The 19,389-nt window shown below is 41.0% G+C and overlaps 2 protein-coding genes across 7 annotated transcripts in view; one reads left to right on the top strand and one right to left on the bottom strand.

Annotated features, from left to right (window-relative positions):
• The window catches only part of Iqcml1 (IQ motif containing M like 1), a gene marked incomplete in the record, with an annotated part of 220,276 nt that overhangs the window by 96,046 nt on the left and 104,841 nt on the right, over positions 1-19,389 (bottom strand). For 5 of the 6 annotated variants that reach the window (NM_001432086.1, NM_001432087.1, NM_001432088.1 and 2 more), the window contains 3 exon segments: positions 2,742-2,939; positions 12,157-12,168; positions 14,461-14,478. In NM_001432086.1, coding sequence (NP_001419015.1) covers positions 2,742-2,939; positions 12,157-12,168; positions 14,461-14,478 — 228 coding nt within the window. 6 annotated transcript variants of the gene reach the window in all.
• LOC134483166 (septin-7-like) lies at positions 295-1,620 on the top strand. Its single transcript, XM_087596190.1, is given in 2 exon segments — positions 295-1,311; positions 1,314-1,620. Coding segments are annotated over 2 exon segments (1,146 nt in total). The 5' UTR covers positions 295-311; the 3' UTR covers positions 1,460-1,620.

Below are 19,389 nucleotides of genomic sequence, written 5' to 3'. Positions count from 1 at the left end.
TTGGCGGGCAGGCCGGGGGAGCGGAGCGGGCGGGCGGACCGTGGCCTCTGAGGCCCGAGTCGCCGGAGCCGCCCCGTCCCAGCCCAGCCCTCGCCCGCCTTGGAGGCCAGTCTTTCCTGCGTCTCCTCTGGGCCTCCGGCCCTCGACTCTTCGGTCCCGAGGCCTTGCCTGCTCGGGTCTCCCGCCCGAGCAGCCTGGGTTGAGGTCCCCTTGTGGCTCAACCGAAGAACCTTGAGGGCTATGTGGGATTTGCCATCCTCCCAAATCAAGTGTACAGAAAATCGGTGAAAAGAGGATTTGAATTCACTCTTATGGTAGTAGGTGAATCTGGACTGGAAAAGTCGACATTAATCAACTCATTATTCCTCACAGATTTGTATTCTCTAGAGTATCCAGGACCTTCTCATAGAATCAAAAAGACTGTACAGGTGGAGCAATCCAAAGTTTTAGTCAAAGAAGGTGGTGTTCAGTCGCTGCTGACGATAGTTGATACTCCGGGACTTGGAGGTGCAGTGGATAATAGTAATTGCTGGCAGCCTGTTATCGACTACATTGATAGTAAATTTGAAGATTACTTAAATGCAGAATCTCGAGTGAACAGACGACAGATGCCTGATAACAGGGTGCAGTGTTGTTTATACTTCATTGCTCCTTCAGGACATGGACTTAAATCATTGGATATTGAGTTTATGAAACGTTTGCATGAAAAAGTGAATATCATCCCTTTAATTGCCAAAGCAGACACACTTACACCAGAGGAATGCCAACAGTTTAAAAAGCAGATAATGAAAGAAATCCAAGAACATAAAATTAAAATATATGAATTTCCAGAAACGGATGATGAAGAAGAGAATAAGCTGGTTAAGAAGATAAAGGACCGTTTACCTCTTGCTGTGGTGGGTAGTAATACTATCATTGAAGTTAATGGCAAAAGAGTCAGAGGAAGGCAGTATCCTTGGGGCGTGGCTGAAGTTGAAAATGGTGAGCATTGTGATTTTACAATTCTAAGAAATATGTTGATACGAACACACATGCAGGACTTGAAAGATGTTACCAATAACGTACACTATGAGAACTACAGAAGCAGAAAACTAGCAGCAGTGACCTACAATGGAGTAGATAACAACAAGAACAAAGGGCAACTTACCAAGAGCCCTCTGGCGCAGATGGAGGAGGAGAGAAGGGAGCACGTGGCCAAGATGAAGAAGATGGAGATGGAGATGGAGCAGGTGTTTGAGATGAAGGTCAAGGAAAAAGTTCAAAAGCTGAAGGACTCTGAAGCCGAGCTCCAGCGGCGCCATGAGCAAATGAAAAAGAAGCACAGCACAAAGAATTAGAGGAAAAACGTCGTCAGTTTGAAGAAGAAAAAGCAAACTGGGAAGCTCAACAACGTATTTTAGAGCAACAGAATTCTTCAAGAACCTTGGAAAAGAACAAGAAGAAAGGCAAGATCTTTTAAACTCTATTGACCACCAGTTATGTATTAGTTGCCAATACGCCAGCTTGGACATCAGTGTTTGTTGGATCCGTTTGACCAATTTGCACCAATTTTATCCATAATGATGGATTTAACAGCATGACAAAAATTATTTTTTTGTTGTTGTTCTCGAAGGAGATTAAGATGCCTTGAATTGTCTAGGATATTGTGTACTTAGAAATTAACAGCTCTAAGTACCTTTCTACATTTTTCTTTTTTTTTTAAATTAAAAAGATGTCTTCAGTTTAATGCAAGAAAACATTTTACTGTTGTATAATCATGTTCTGGTGGTTTGATTGTTTACAGAATATTCTAAAATAAAAGGACTCTGGAAGGTTTTCATTGAGGATAAATTGCCATAATATGATGCAAACTATGCTACTCTATGATAATTATAATACAGAGGTTCCATTCGATGCAGCCTATACAATAATGTATTTAGTCTAACACAGTGGACCCTATTTTTTGACACTTCCATTGTTTAAAAGTACACATGGAAAAAACCTATATGCTTACAGTGCACCTAGAGCTTTTTATAACAGCCTTTTTTGTTGTTTGTTTGTTTTGGATTCTTTAAATATATATATATATATATATATATATATATATATATATATTATTCTCATTTAGTACCCCTTTAGCCAGAATCTCATTACTGCTTCATTTTTGTAATAACATTTAATTTAGATATTTTCCATGTATTGGCCCTGCTAAAATAGAAGATAGCATCTTTCATATGGTAGAAACCAACGAGGAAACTTTACTTTAACTCCCTTTTTACATTTTATGGTAAGTAGCAGGAGGAAAAATGCATTTGTAGATCATTTCTAGGCAAATTGTGAAGTTAACGACCAGCCTGTTTCTACCTATACTCAGTCTTGTTTTACTAGAAATGGGAATCATGGCCTCTTGAAGAGAAAAAAAGTCACCATTCTGCATTTAGCTGTATCTATATATTGCATACCTGTATTTTTTGTTTGTATTGTAAAAAAAATTCACATAATAAACAATGTTGTGACGTAAAAAAAAAAAAGAAGCAAGATGGTAGTGAAGCATATCTCCTTTAATCCCAGCACTCAAGAGGCAGAGCCAGGCAGCTCTCTGAGTTCAAGGCCAGCCTGGTCTACAGAGCAAGTTCTAGTACAGCCAGGGCTACACAGAAAAACCCTGTCTTAAAACAACAATAACAACGAACCCAAATCAAGCAACCATAAATCTACATCGAAAATGTTAAAGACATTCTTATCTGCAGGGTAACCCTTACCTTGCTCTTTAATCGTTGAAGTCTTTTGCGCTCAAGCCACCCCCTGATAAATGCTTGTATAATGATGATCAGTTTAACAATTCTTTTAGTAAATATAAGTCTTTTTCTTCCCTGGAACAGCTGGAAAATTTCTATGTGTGGCCCAATTCTTTTAACTTTGTTGTTGATTTTATCAGGCTTTACAATAATCTGTGACCTGAAAATAAAATGTAAAGACTTCTTAGAGATAATTTAAATTCTTTTGATGAGGAATGTATATGTGTGCGCGAGCGCGCACACACACACACACACACACACACACACACACACACACACACTTTAGTACTGAGTATTAAAGCCATGACCTCATAGTGATCTACCATTGAGCTATATGCCCAGCTTTTTTGTTTTGGTTTGGTCTGGGGCTTTGTTTTTGTTTTTTCATTTGTGGGGGTTTTTTGGTGTTCCGTTGTTGCTGTTGTTGTTGCTGTTGTTGTTGCTGTTGTTGTTGTTGTTATTGAGACATGGTCTTTCTAGGTTGCTCAAACCGGCCTTGAACTCACTGTATCCCTTGCAGGTAATGAAGTCATGAACCTTGGACCTCAGATTCTAGAGAAGTTGGAACACCAGACCTTTACTATTCAGCCTTCAATAACAAAGGCCTGAGACAAGAAATATACTAGGACTTGTACATAGAACTCAATATATAACCTCATTCAACTATGTGAAAAAGTTCTCCAAAAAAGGATAAAGACGCTAGAGTCAATATATCATACATAACATCAAACTTTTAAAGGAAGGAAACCCAAAAGAGAGGGAATATTTCAAACTGATTCACAACTATTCAAAAGGGCAGGATGGTCCAGATAATTTTCATGCCCACACCGTTATATTAGAATAACTACCGCTCTAAATAAGTCAGCCATTTATGACTTATATGCCAACCCAACATCAACATGACCTCTGACCCTAGACCTGAGAGAGGCAGCAGTGTGGCAAGCACCGAGTTAGGCAACAGTATAAGTCACAGTGGGCTCATACTCAAAACGAAGATGGGATGTCAATACTAAGGTGTATAAACTCATGGCAGTGATGGTAAGCACGGAAGAAAATGTGAGCTCTCTACTATGATCATGTATGTGTGTGCTATGAATATGAAGCATGGGCAACTTTGTGTCCTGATGTTTTTCTTTAGATTTATGATTTATGTTTAACATGGTGACTGCTTTTTCAGTGTCTCTCAGATTTGACTTCTCTTGCAAATTCTTAGGCTATAGAAACGAAAAACCACTACTGTTACGACTTCTGGGCACATATCAAAAGGAGAACCATAGGGCAGCCCACCCACCACAGTTCTCTCTTCTGGACAAAGGCCAGAGAATTTCAAACCCAATTTTCTTAATTCCGAGAGTAAGTCTCTGACTCAAACTGACTTTGGTTTGGTTCTATTTTCTTCAAACTGACATTGGTTTTGTTCTATTTTCTTCTAGTCTATTTAATTTCTACATTAAGTGGATTCTTGAGCAAGTCTGTTTTTTTGTTTGTTTGTTTGTTTTGTTTACCCATGGTTATTATTTCTCGTTCCTTGGTATATTGAGGAGTTGGAAGTCTGATTTTGATATCGAATATAACCATAAAAGCTTGGTTGTCAGTAGAATAGCAAGAAATCTCAAATCTGTCTTTCGTACTTGTAAAATGCACTGTATTGTATCTCGTGTGAATTATAGTATAACACTATTCCAGAATTTGAATTCCAATATCATTCGTAGATAATTCTGTAGAATAAGTAGAATGTAGATAAACCCTAGATTTTAGGAGCCAGAGGGTCTGGTCACTGGCTACTAGACAATGTCTTTGCAATATGGTAGGGAAATTATACTCATAAAATCTCAACAGTGCTGTTGCTTAAACAAGACCTAGATAATGACGACATCATTTGCCATGCCAATGGAGACAGAGGAAATTTCACAAATCCTAGATACAGAACTCCAGTCAATGAATTCTAAGAAAGATTTTAAGTTCCAGGGCCCCAGAAACATCTGCTACAACATAGGATCTCCTAGACCTGACAAGGGGACTGCACTCATGAAATCTCAACAGCTTTCTTGCCTGACAAAACCAACATAGTGGCAACTCAACTGACCTGCCAGTGGGAGCAGGAGAAATTCCTCAAGGTCCCACCCCTAGATAAAGAGCTAGAGATGGTCAATTACCGTTCAGATAGAAGAAAGCAGTATTCTCCAGAAACAAGCTCCCACGTAAGTTGTCCAATCGAAGGGATTATCAGCACAGTACATTACAAACACAGGCACACACGCATGCACATGCATGTGTGCATGCGCGAACACACACATACAAACACAAACACACATAGACATGCAACAGTAACAATTAGAGATCATAAATTTGAAGTGACAGGTAAGTCACAGAAATAGTTAAGGAGGAGGGATGGAACTGATACAGCTACTAAGCTAATGGCTCCCATTTTCTAAACATTTTTTATTAAGAAATGCAAACATTGGGGTTGGGGATTTAGCTCAGTGGTAGAGCGCTTGCCTAGCAAGCGCAAGCCCTAGGTTCGGTCCCCAGCTCCGAAAAAAAGAAAAGAAAAAAAAAGAAATGCAAACATTTTTAAAAAAATGTTAGAAACAATTATTAACAACTGAAAATGTAAAGCAAACTTTTACCTTAGAGCCTAAACGTGCAGATATTGATCAGTAATGGATAGATGACTAGTAGCTTTTAAAGTAAAGACAAAGCTGAGATGGAATTCTTTATACAGAGCTTCCTAGAATGGCTTGAACTGATCTTACAAACAAAGGATTTGAGAAGAAGCTACGACAGATATGAAGTGGGGACAGATGAATTTCGATGAAGATAGTAAAATAGGCAAAGGCTGACAAATTCATGCCTACAAGACACTGAGTGGCAAATCATTTAACTCAGCAAACATGTTTGTCTGGCATGGACATGGCCCTGAGATTGGTTCCCAGTACTGAGAAACCAATCACAAATGTTACTCAGATTGGAAAAAAAGAGAGAGGGGGAGAGAGAGAGAGAGAGAGAGAGAGAGAGAGAGAGAGAGAGAGAGAGTAAAATTCACTGTGAAATCCTTTCTGTTACACTGACTAGCTGAATTTCAAGTACAATCTCTTCTTAATTTGACAGAGGAGGACCTATTTTGGATTTTAATATAATTTTCCTAGATAAAAAAGCGCCTGATATACAAAAAGCGCTCATTTTATTAATTCTTGCAAATCCTTTACTTCCTCTTTGCGACTGAAATTTGCCCAATTTGGTATCCCTGATATTTACTGTCATTTATGCCTGAGCTATTTTTTATTTATTTTGAAAAAGGGCAGCTACAAGCCCTTCCTGAGGTGACATTATAAAGTGACAATGTTTGTCACTGCCCTTGGGGTCAAGATATTTTATTAGTTCCAAATGACAAATGGCTACGTTCCTATGGGCATTCTGTAGAGGACCATGGTTAGTGGGGATTCCTGCTGAACATAGCCAGTCCTATTCGTTCAAATATCCAAAGGGTCATTCTTGCCTTCCCCTTACATTTTCCCATATGCCCTATGATAAGGTATACACAAGTCATCAATTGTGTTTCCCGGAAGGAACAGTGGAAGTGTGACAGCTTTATGAAGACTGTATTTTCTTAGAATTGATCGCAGAAAGAATGGAATTATGGGTACAGGCTCCCAGGGCAAAGCTACTGGCACGACTATACATCTGCTTGTTGAGGCAAAAGGACTGACAAGGACATCAGGATGATTTCTGATCCAGAAACAGAGGCTCCTTAACTCAAGATCATCCTGATGATCTTTAACTTATAATTCCTACTTATCTTCTACCAAATTTTGAGCAAAAACCTTTGAATCCCTACATAATTATTAATTTATTAATGGCTTTTACTTGTACACACTAGAATGAATGACTTCTAAGTGATATAGACATTTTTGCAATTAACATGTTGGTGTTCAAGAGAACCTGTCCTAATGAAATTTTTGTATATATTCTAAGTCATGAAATCAGCGGATATATATGTTAGCAGAAAGTAAGAATTCATGCTAGTCTACTTCATCTGTGAAATAAGTTAAATTTGTAAAAATGCTTTTGCTCTCAAGGAGGATGACCAAAATGCAAATGCTTCACTCCTTCTTTAAAAGGGGAACAAGAATACCTTTGGCAGGGAATAGGGAGGCAAAGTTTAGAACAGAGGCAGAAGGAACACCCATTCAGAGCCTGCCCAACATGTGGCCCATACACATACAGCCACCCAATTAGACAAGATGGATGAAGCAAAGAAGTGCAAGCCAACAGGAACCAGATGTAAATCTCTCCTAAGAGACACACCCAGAATACAGCAAATACACAGGCGAATGCCAGCAGCAAACCACTGAACTGAGAACGGGAACCCCGTTGAAGGAATCAGAGAAAGGACTGAAAGAGCTTAAAGGGGCTCGAGACCCCATATGTACAACAATGTCAAGCAACCAGAGCTTCCAGGGACTAAGCCACTACCCAAAGACTATACATGGACTGACCCTGGACTCTGACCTCATAGGTAGCAATGAATAGCCTAGTAAGAGCACCAGTGGAAGGGGAAGCCCTTGGTCCTGCCAAGACTGAACCCCCAGTGAACGTGATTGTGGGGGGGAAGGTGGTAAAGGGGGGAGGATGGGGAGGGAAACACCCATAGGGAAGGGGAGGGGGAGGGGCTAGGGGGATGTTGGCCCGGAAACCGGGAAAGGGAATAACAATCGAAATGTAAATAAGAAATACCCAATTTAATAAAGATAGAGGAAAAAAAAGAATGATTTTGACATTTCCAGTGAGATATATCATTTAGGGACTCTGATTACAACAAATAAAATACCTCCAAAAACCAGACAGCAGTAATAAGCCAAAGAATAGTAGAAAAGTAGAAGAGGCAGACATTCTCAGAACAGCACCATGGAGTCCAGAGGGCCCTCACCTCAGGCCTCTGCCCCTCTGTTAGCACTTTCTGTAAGTTTCTCTAAGGAAAAGTTATTGCAAGTCTGCCTTCCCATCCTTGGCACTTCGTTCTTCATCACTGCTTTTGGAGTGGTGCTGTAATTTAAAGGTGAGAACTCTTCTGCATCCTTTCCTTCATGATTTGTTTCTCCTCCATCATTCATTTTTTCCTTCTGATTTCAGGCAAGAATCGCAGCCATTCATCCCCAGCCGGCCATCTAGACATTTCCCAGGACCAGTACGTTCTCTACTTGCTGTTATATCCTTCATCAGATGTTAGTGGAAACATGTCTGTTTTCTACATATGGCTGAGCATATAGACCAGGCCACCTTGGCTCCAGGGGAGACAACAGAAGATTTCATTTCAACCTGAAGCTGTAGCCAATAGGCTCTACTCAGTCTTCACAGAGATTCTCACTGTTGGTACTTGGGCACTTCGTGTTCTCATCCTCACCCTGACAGTGCAATGCTTCTTCTACTCTGATCAGACTAGATTTGGAATTGTGGTGCTGCTGGCACAGCAGTCCCTGATCATACCGAGATCTGCGGTACAATAGGTCACTGCTCCATCCTGCCCCTACAGGGATGTGTAGCCTTATTGAGTAGAAACACCACATGAAAAAAAAAAAATGCTGGCACTGAAAAGCACGGACTCCATGAGGAAGAGAACGCTCAAATGTCCTGACAATAGTAAGCAAGACACCAGTAATTACTGAAAGTATGGGCAAGCAGGCAAACTCAAGCCGAGGCAATCAGAAGCAAAGTCAAACCAAATACCACAGGATGATTTCATTTGCCTTAAACTTAGTTCTTCTTCCACTAGAAGGGGGGAAAGTGGGCCTCAAACCCTGAAGGGACAGACAAGAGCAAGACTTGGAGGTAAGTGTGGAGCACGGAGACAGAAGTGTGGCTGGAAAATGCATTCCTCTTCTAGCTACTCCCTGCTAGCTATAACAGCTGCACCCTAATGGGGTAGCATAAAGGTGATCTTCCCTGGCTCTCTCTACGTATTAGGCTGAAGACATTGGAGAAAGTAACTAAGTCAAGCCAAGAGTCCAGATTAGCCTGGCAGCGGGCAGGAGGTAAAGACTGAATATAGTAAATGTATCTTCTAGCTTGCTTGCTGCACAGTGTCTAGGGATGTGCTGGAAATGAAATAGCTTCTGCTGGACTAATTCTGCTATCCCGAAGAGGAGGGACTAGTACACTGGAAGGGAGAGAATGAGGCTGAAGCTAAGAAAAGATCTCATCAAGAAAATTGAAGTTTCCCTTCAGTGGTTAAATGTTCTGGGCTAACAGGAGCAATTTTCCACATTTATCTGTTTCTGTCTACCGTGAGAAACTAGATAATGAATATGATATGAGAATTCCAAAGAATACCAAGTGTCTTCACTTTAGAAAGAGATGGAAAAATAAAATTTGCAAAGCATGGGCCTACAAGTTTAATATACCAGCCTGTGATCGGATTGATGACAGGTAAGGATTTACACACAAAGCAAGGGTACCAAGTAGTAGACCAAGCAAAAAAAAAAGGAATAAGAAATGTCTTCCCGAATCCATTTGCTTATTAAAGTTTAACTATTTATTACCTTTGTCGTTACTAGACTAGTGGACCAGGAAATGACTTTTAATATGTGTAAATTTCAGGAAGGCCATTTTCAAAGTTCACCTACAATCTTTAGAAGCTTTCTCACCACTGTGAGAGAATACCAGATGTAGGCCACTAAAGAGACCCTGTGGTAGTTAGTTTCAACTGTCAACTTGACACAAACTAGAAACAACTGGGAAGAGAGCCTCAACTGAGAAATTATCAAGATGAGCATGACCTGTGAGCACACCTCAGGGGGTTCACTGTTGACTGTTCTTTGCTGTAGAAAGACACCCCATTATAGTTGGCACCGTTCCCTAGGCAGGAGGTACTGAAGAGGATATGGGAAGAGAAACCTAAATGAGAGAAGCAGGCACATAAGCAGGTAAGCATGTCTATATTTCATTTGTCTCAGTTCTTGATTCTGAATGATCGACTATTTCAGGTTCTTGCCTATGATATCTTTTCTCTTTTCTTAATTTTATGGATAATTATTTTATGTGCATTGTGTTTTGCCTGCATGAATGCCTGTGTGGGGGCATCAGATATTGGAATAACAGACAGTTGTGAGCTGCCTTGTGGGTGCTGGGAATTGGACTGGAAGAGCAGTCAGTGCTCTTAACATTGACTGAGCCATTCTCCAGCCCCTACATAGTAAGTTCTAAGACAGCTAAGGATACACAGAGAAAGTACGTCTGACCCAGGGCTTCCCCTTCCACTGGTGCTCTTACTAGGATATTCATTGCTACCTATGAGGTCAGAGTCCAGGGTCAGTCCATGTATAGTCTTTAGGTAGTGGCTTAGTCCCTGGAAGCTCTGGTTGCTTGGCATTGTTGTACATATGGGGTCTCGAGCCCCTTCAAGCTCTTCCAGTTCTTTCTCTGATTCCTTCAAGGGGGTCCTATTCTCAGTTCAGTGGTTTGCTGCTGGCATTCGCCTCTGTATTTGCTGTATTCTGGCTGTGTCTCTCAGGAGCGATCTACATCCGGCTCCTGTCGGTCTGCACTTCTTTGCTTCATCCATCTTTTCTAATTGGGTGGCTGTATATGTATGGGCCACATGTGGGGCAGACTCTGAATGGGTGTTCCTTCTGTGTCTGTTTTAATCTTTGCCTCTCTCTTCCCTGCCAAGGGTATTCTTGTTCCCCTTTTAAAGAAAGAGTGAAGCATTCACATTTTGATCATCCGTCTTGAGTTTCATTTGTTCTAGGCATCTAGGGTAATTCAAGCATTTGGGCTAATAGCCACTTATCAATGAGTGCATACCATGTATGTCTTTCTGTGATTGGGTTAGCTCACTCAGGATGATGTTTTCCAGTTACAACCATTTGCCTACGAATTTCATAAAGTCGTTGTTTTTGATAGCTGAGTAATATTCCATTGTGTAGATGAACCACATTTTCTGTATCCATTCCTCTGTTGAAGGGCATCTGGGTTCTTTCCAGCTTCTGGCTATTATAAATAAGGCTGCAATGAACATAGTGGAGCACGTGTCTTTTTTATATGTTGGGGCATCTTTTGGGTATATGCCCAAGAGAGGTATAGCTGGATCCTCAGGTAGTTCAATGTCCAATTTTCTGAGGAACCTCCAGACTGATTTCCAGAATGGTTTTACCAGTCTGCAATCCCACCAACAATGGAGGAGTGTTCCTCTTCCTCCACATCCTCGCCAGCATCTGTTGTCCCCTGAGTTTTTGATCTTAGCCATTCTCACTGGTGTGAAGTGAAATCTCAGGGTTGTTTTGATTTGCATTTCCCTTATGACTAAAGATGTTAAACATTTCTTTAGGTGTTTCTCAGCCATTCGGCATTCCTCAGCTGTGAATTCTTTGTTTAGCTCTGAACCCCATTTTTTAATAGGGTTATTTGTTTCCCTGCGGTCTAACTTCTTGAGTTCTTTGTATATTTTGGATATAAGGCCTCTATCTGTTGTAGGATTGGTAAAGATCTTTTCCCAATCTGTTGGTTGCCGTTTTGTCCTAACCACAGTGTCCTTTGCCTTACAGAAGCTTTGCAGTTTTATGAGATCCCATTTGTCGATTCTTGTTCTTAGAGCATAAGCCATTGGTGTTTTGTTCAGGAATTTATTTCCAGTGCCCATGTGTTCCAGATGCTTCCCTAGTTTTTCTTCTATTAGTTTGAGTGTGTCTGGTTTGATGTGGAGGTCCTTGATTCACTTGGACTTAAGCTTTGTACAGTGTGATAAGCATGGATCGATCTGCATTCTTCTACATGTTGACCTCCAGTTGAACCAGCACCATTTGCTGAAAATGCTATCTTTTTTCCATTGGATGGTTTTGGCTCCTTTGTCAAAAATCAAGTGACCATAGGTGTGTGGGTTCATTTCTGGGTCTTCAATTCTATTCCATTGGTCTATCTGTCTGTCTCTGTACCAATACCATGCAGTTTTTTATCACTATTGCTTCACTATTGCTTTGTAATACTGCTTGAGTTCAGGGACAGTGATTCCCCCTGAAGTCCTTTTATTGTTGAGGATAGCTTTAGCTATCCTGGGTTTTTTTGTTATTCCAGATGAATTTGCAAATTGTTCTGTCTAACTCTTTGAAGAATTGGATTGGTATTTTGATGGGGATTGCATTGAATCTGTAGATTGCTTTTGGTAAAATGGCCATTTTTACTATATTAATCCTGCCAATCCATGAGCATGGGAGATCTTTCCATCTTCTGAGGTCTTCTTCAATTTCCTTCTTCAGTGTCTTGAAGTTCTTATTGTACAGATCTTTTACTTGCTTTGTTAAAGTCACACCGAGGTACTTTATATTATTTGGGTCTATTATGAAGGGTGTCGTTTCCCTAATTTCTTTCTCGGCTTGTTTCTCTTTTTGTGTAGAGGAAGGCAACTGATTTATTTGAGTTAATTTTATACCCAGCCACTTTGCTGAAGTTGTTTATCAGCTTTAGTAGTTCTCTGGTGGAACTTTTGGGATTACATAAATATACTATCATATCATCTGCAAATAGTGATATTTTGACTTCTTCTTTTCCGATCTGTATCCCCTTGACCTCCTTTTGTTGTCTGATTGCTCTGGCTAGAACTTCAAGAACTATATTGAATAAGTAGGGAGAGAGTGGGCAGCCTTGTCTAGTCCCTGATTTTAGTGGGATTGCTTCAAGTTTCTCTCCATTTAGTTTAATGTAAGCAACTGGTTTGCTTTATATGGCTTTTACTATGTTCAGGTATGGGCCTTGAATTCCTATTCTTTCCAGGACTTTTATCATGAAGGGGTGTTGAATTTTGTCAAATGCTTTCTCAGCATCTAATGAAATGATCATGTGGTTTTGTTCTTTCAGTTTGTTTATATAATGGATCACGTTGATGGTTTTCCGTATATTAAACCATCCCTGCATGCCTGGGATGAAGCCTACTTGGTCATGGTGGATGATTGTTTTGATGTGCTCTTGGATTCGGTTTGCCAGAATTTTGTTGAGTATTTTTGCGTCGATATTCATAAGGGAAATTGGTCTGAAGTTCTCTTTCTTTGTTGGGTCTTTGTGTGGTTTAGGTATAAGAGTAATTGTGGCTTCGTAGAAGGTATTCGGTAGTGATCCATCTGTTTCAATTTTGTGGAATAGTTTGGATAATATTGGTATGAGGTCTTCTATGAAGGTTTGATAGAATTCTGCACTAAACCCGTCTGGACCTGGGCTCTTTTTGGTTGGGAGACCTTTAATGACTGCTTCTATTTCCTTAGGAGTTATGGGGTTGTTTAACTGGTTTATCTGTTCCTGATTTAACTTCAGTACCTGGTATCTGTCTAGGAAATTGTCCATTTCCTGAAGATTTTCAAGTTTTGTTGAATATAGGCTTTTATAGTAAGATCTGATGATTTTTTGAATTTCCTCTGAATCTGTTGTTATGTCTCCCTTTTCATTTCTGATTTTGTTAATTTGGACGCACTCTCTGTGTCCTCTCGTTAGTCTGGCTAAGGGTTTATCTATCTTGTTGATTTTCTCAAAGAACCAACTTTTGGTTCTGTTGATTCTTTCTATGGTCCTTTTTGTTTCTACTTGGTTGATTTCAGCTCTGAGTTTGATTATTTCCTGCCTTCTACTCCTCCTGGGTGTATTTGCTTCTTTTTGTTCTAGAGCTTTTAGGTGTGCTGTCAAGCTGGTGACATATGCTCTTTCCTGTTTCTTTCTGCAGGCACTCAGTGCTATGAGTTTTCCTCTTAGCATAGCTTTCATTGTGTCCCATAAGTTTGGGTATGTTGTACCTTCATTTTCATTAAATTCTAAAAAGTTTTTAATTTCTTTCTTTATTTCTTCCTTGACCAGGTTATCATTGAGTAGAGCATTGTTCAATTTCCAAGTATATGTGGGCATTCTTCCTTGATTGTAATTGAAGACCAGTTTTAGGCCGTGGTGGTCCGATAGCACGCATGGGATTATTTCTATCTTTCTGTACCTGTTGAGGCCCGTTTTTTGACCAATTATATGGTCAATTTTGGAGAAAGTACCATGAGGAGCTGAGAAGAAGGTATATCCTTTTGCTTTAGGATAGAATGTTCTATAAATATCCGTTAAGTCCATTTGGCTCATGACTTCTCTTAGTCTGTCTACATCACTGTTTAATTTCTGTTTCCATGATCTGTCCATTGATGAGAGTGGGGTGTTGAAATCTCCCACTATTATTGTGTGAGGTGCAATGTGTGTTTTGAGCTTTAGTAAGGTTTCTTTTACATATGTAGGTGCCCTTGTATTTGGGGCATAGATATTTAGGATTGAGAGTTCATCTTTGTGGATTTTTCCTTTGATGAATATGAAGTGTCCTTCCTTATCTTTTTTGATGACTTTTAGTTGAAAATTGATTTTATTTGATATTAGAATGGCTACTCCAGCTTGCTTCTTCTGACCATTTGCTTGGAAAATTGTTTTCCAGCCTTTCACTCTGAGGTAATGTCTGTCTTTGTCTCTGAGGTGTGTTTCCTGTAGGCAGCAGAATGCAGGGTCCTCGTTGCGTATCCAGTTTGTTAATCTATGTCTTTTTATTGGGGAGTTGAGGCCATTGATGTTGAGAGATTTTAAGGAATAGTGATTATTTCTTCCCGTTATATTCATATTTGGATGTGAGGTTATGTTTGTGTGCTTTCATTCTCTTTGTTTTGTTGCCAAGATGATTAGTTTCTTGCTTCTTCTAGGGTATAGCTTGCCTCCTTATGTTGGGCTTTACCATTTATTATCCTTTGTAGTGCTGGATTTGTAGAAAGATATTGTGTAAATTTGGTTTTGTCATGGAATATCTTGGTTTCTCCATCTATGTTAATGAGAGTTTTGCAGGATACAGTAACCTGGGCTGGCATTTGTGTTGTCTTAGGGTCTGTAGGACATCAGTCCAGGATCTTCTGGCCTTCATAGTTTCTGCTGAGAAGTCTGGTGTGATTCTGATAGGTCTGCCTTTATATGTTACTTGACCTTTTTCCCTTACTGCTTTTAATATTCTTTCTTTATTTTGTGCATTTGGTGTTTTGACTATTATGTAATGGGAGGTGTTTCTTTTCTGGTCCAATCTATTTGGAGTTCTGTAGGCTTCTTGTATGCCTATGGGTATCTCTTTTTTTAGGTTAGGGAAGTTTTCTTCTATGATTTTGTTGAAGATATTTACTGGTCCTTTGAGCTGGGAGTCTTCACTCTCTTCTATACCTATTATCCTTAGGTTTGATCTTCTCATTGAGTCCTGGATTTCCTGTATGTTTTGGACCAGTAGCTTTTTCTGCTTTACATTATCTTTGACAGCTGAGTCGATGATTTCTATGGAATCTTCTGCTCCTGAGATTCTCTCTTCCATCTCTCTTATTCTGTGGTGAAGTTCGTATCTACAGCTCCTTGTCTCTTCTTCTGGGTGTACCCATTTTTAATTGGATTATTGGGGTGTTTTTTTTTACGTCTTGTTTCTTGAGTTCTATATTTTTGGGTACTGCTGTTAAGCAAAGGATAATCATGCTATAATCCACAGACCCAGAGTGGCTAAGGAACGAGAAGTGTTCAAGGGCTGATAAACAGATCTCTGTATCAAGGACGAATGAAATAAATTTTTCAGGTGAAGTTAGGGCAGGTGGGGATGGGAGCAGGAGGGATAAGGCCAAGGAAGAGATAGGGAGCACTGATAAAGATCACTGGAATCTGCAAGAGTTACCCTAACAGAGTCTCTGCTAATGGAGGATATGGAGCTCAAACTGTCTTCCTTCTATAACCATGGAAGGCTCCTAGTGGTGGGACTGGGACATCAACCCAACCACAAAATCTTTGACCTTTAATTCGTACTACCTGTAAAATATGGTGGAGTAAAGGTGGCACAGAACTTGTAGGAACAGCCTAACAATAACTAGCCCAACTTGAGGCCCATGCCTGAGAGGGAACCCATGCCCGAGACTGCCTAAAAAAAAGCAGAAACCAGAGGTTAAGTACAGCCAAGAGACACGGGATAGAACCAAACAGGACTGGCAAAAAAATACAAATAAAAAGTCAATGAAACAGAAGACCCTTTCTCAGAGACAGCACCGTTGACTTGCCCACGGTCTCCTGACCTCCATTGTTTGGCACTGGGCTCACTCTTCAGTCCTGTGGAGCCATGGGGAACACCATGAGTGTACTGCTCCCCTGTGGGGGCCTCCGGGGACCCAAGCTTCACCAGCTTGGAACCGTACCCTACCAATGCTTTCCCAGGTGGGTCTGCCTGTGTCACAGCTGGCGGAAGTGAGTTGTACGCAGTCCACTGACCTCCTTTCACTAGCACTGGGCTTGCCCTTTGGTCCATGGGAGCCTTGCAGAACTCTAAGAGCTTCTTGCTTCCACATAGAGGCAAACAGGGCCTCCAAGAACTACGGACTTGGAACACTGCCCCACAAATCCCTTGCTAGTGGGGTCTGCCAGAGGCACATCCAGCCGAGTCCAGTGCCCAAACCTCCATAGTCAGGCTCATGGCTCCCTCCCTTCCAAAAAAGCCCTGCTATCATCAAGTTCATCCAGCCAACACCAGGGAAATCTAGATGCCTATAGGAGAGCATAAGAACACAATCAGTAAGAGTCAGGCGCCACCAAAGCTCAGCTATCCTGCTACAAATTTCACCCCAAGTTATAATTCTACAAGGGTAGAATGTAGCCAGGTCCATTGTTGGAACATGGAAGTCCCTAGTAGAGTCCTTCTTCCCCTTCGATACTTCACGCAAACACTTTGACATTCACATTTCTGGAAGCACTTTGGTCTTCTGAACATCTACCAGAAAGGTCCTTTGAGCTCTACTTAGAGCACACAACCACTTCTGTAGCCAGAAACTCCAAACTCTTTCACATTCCCACTGCAAACGTCTCCAAAGGCTAATGAACCACTGTTTTCCACAGCAGGGACTCCATTTTTCGGTGCTGATTTTCTAAACCGGTTATTTTGTATCACAAGGATTATAAACTTAGGAGAGGAAGGATTGTTTGCATGGTACAGTCTACCATGTCAAGGATGGCATGGTGGCAAGACTGGCTCATAGTGGCAACTGGTTGCATTGTATCATCAAGTTGAGAAGCATAGGAAACGAAAATCAAGTTATAACCATAAGGCGTACCACTGTCCATCTAATTTCTGCTTCCTGGAAGTCAGGTAATCTACCAAAACAATGATAACAGCTAGCAAGCAAGTGTTTAAGCATATAAGCCTGTAGGAGACATTCTCCTTCTAAACAATAACTATCATGAATTGAGGAATGTCTTCCATAAACAATATATAACAATGACTTAACCTTTTTCAGGAAATTATACACATGTAGACATGAAAACATAGACATGTCTATATTTTCCATTAAAAAGAATCCATGTAATTTCCATATCCAAAAAAGACTTGTAAAAATTTAGTTTTAGCAAAGTAGACTCATAAAGATACGAGTAACATAATTAACACCATAAGATAAGAGTGAATTTTAAAGTCGTGGCTATAGGACTTTAAATGATAAGAACTGTTGCTGGTGAATGGGTAAAGATGCTTTCTGCTAATCTTGTTAAATTTGGTTCAAACTCCACAACCCACACAGTATAGGAAAGAACTCACTCTTACATATTGTCCTCTGACCTGTACTCCATGGCCCACGCATCACTACCCAAAAATAAAAACAAACAGACAGACAGACAAATAAATGTAAAGGACTATTCAACGTAAAGAAACACTTCAAATATACTTCATTCATATTTAATTATAATTAAACTGTGTTCTTCAAACATGCAAGAGACCTAGCCATCAGTGCGACCATCTTTGGATACACAGATCTGAGGAAGCTAAGATTAAATGTTATCAAAAGATAGGAGACACCAGACTCCATACAAACAGAGGAGAGACCACACAAAGCAGACAGCTGCCGTGCAGTCAACGGGGAAGCTTCAGAAGAAACACCTGCCAGCAACCTTGATAGCTAACTTCTGGGATCCAGAACTGTGAGAACAATGAACTTTTGCTGATTAACTTATCTAATACCACTCACTGACATTTTTTTTCTATGGTGGCAAATGGGAAGGGAAGAAAAATAAATAAATCATTAACATATAAAATATAGGATAAAAGAAAAGAGGGGTCGCGCATAGTCACACACAGGGAGGATCATGTAAGAGACACAAGATACACAGACTGACACTCTGAGACACAGTGTTATAGCTCTGGAATCTTTTTTTACAGAATTGGTGCTGAAGATGTTTAAGGCTGAATTTCCTGTGGTATTCACATCGCTGCACCCAAGGACTTGCTCTAATAGAAGAACCCAAAAAGACTATCAGATTATAGCTTCACGTGCTCTGAATTAGAGTCTTCATTCTAAAAGCCCTAAATTGGATTTTCTCGGTCCCTCAATTATCATCCTTCAAGTAGATGTGTTTCTCCTCAGTCTCTACTCGACTCCTTGGTATAATACAGAAACAGTAGCTGTGTAATCACATGTAGAAAAAAAAATGTGATGATCCTTTGGCTAAGTGCTTTTCTACTAAAATATAGGCACATGTTATGGGTCAAGGTGATTAGTAAATTTTACGCAAGGCATGATAAAAGGGCTCAAGATTTGCTTCTGGCAGAAAAGAGCATCTGTTTGTTTATTTGTTTGTTTAATTATTTATTTTGGTGAGGTTGCTTTTGACGTTGAGACAATACCTCAGAACTGTTGCCTAGGCTGGCCTCAAGCACACAGCCAATTCTCCTGCTTTGGCCTCACATGTGCTGGGACTGCAGGCATGAACTAAAAAGACGTAGCTAAGAAGATGAATTTCAATGGAGAGTTTAGAAATGAACTAGGCAGCAGCTCTCTGCTCCCAGACCCCGTGAGAGAGAGACCCAACAGCCTGGTCAGGTGGGCACTCCTGAGGCTGCAGAGCGGAAGAGACCACCAACACTGCCCACCCCTGCCCACATCCCTGGCCCAAGAGGAAACTGTATAAGGCCTCTGGGCTCCCGTGGGGGAGGGCACAGGAGCGGCAGGACCCCTGCCTGAGACACCGCCGGAACCTGAAGGAAACAGACCGGATAAACAGTTCTCTACACCCAAATCCCGTGGGAGGGTGAGCTAAACCTTTAGAGAGGCAGACAAGCCTGGGAAACCAGAAGAGACTGCTCTCTGCACATACATCTCGGGCGCCAGAGGAAAACACCAAAGGCCATCTGGAACCCTGATGCACTGAAGCTCCCGGAAAGGGCAGCGCAGATCTTCCTGGTTGCTGCCGCCACAGAGAGCCCGAGGGCAGCACCCCGCGAGCGAACTTGAGCCTCAGGACCACAGGTAAGACCAACTTTTCTGCTACAAGTGACCTGCCTGGTGAACTCAAGACACAGGCCCACAGGAACAGCTGAAGACCTGTAGAGAGGAAAAACTACACGCCCGAAAGCAGAACACTCTGTCCCCATAACTGACTGAAAGAGAGGAAAACAGGTCTACAGCACTCCTGACACACAGGCTTATAGGACAGTCTAGCCACTGTCAGAAAGAGCAGAACAAAGTAACACTAGAGATAATCTGATGGCGAGAGGCAAGCACAGGAACCCAAGCAACAGAAACCAAGACTACATGGCACCATCGGAGCCCAATTCTCCCATCAA

Source organism: Rattus norvegicus, chromosome 19 (genome assembly GCF_021556685.1).
Source record: "Rattus norvegicus strain SHRSP/BbbUtx chromosome 19, alternate assembly SHRSP_T2T, whole genome shotgun sequence".
NCBI lineage: Eukaryota > Metazoa > Chordata > Mammalia > Rodentia > Muridae > Rattus > Rattus norvegicus.
The sequence above is the reverse complement of the archived record's forward strand: the minus strand, read 5'-3'. Positions and strand labels throughout refer to the sequence as shown.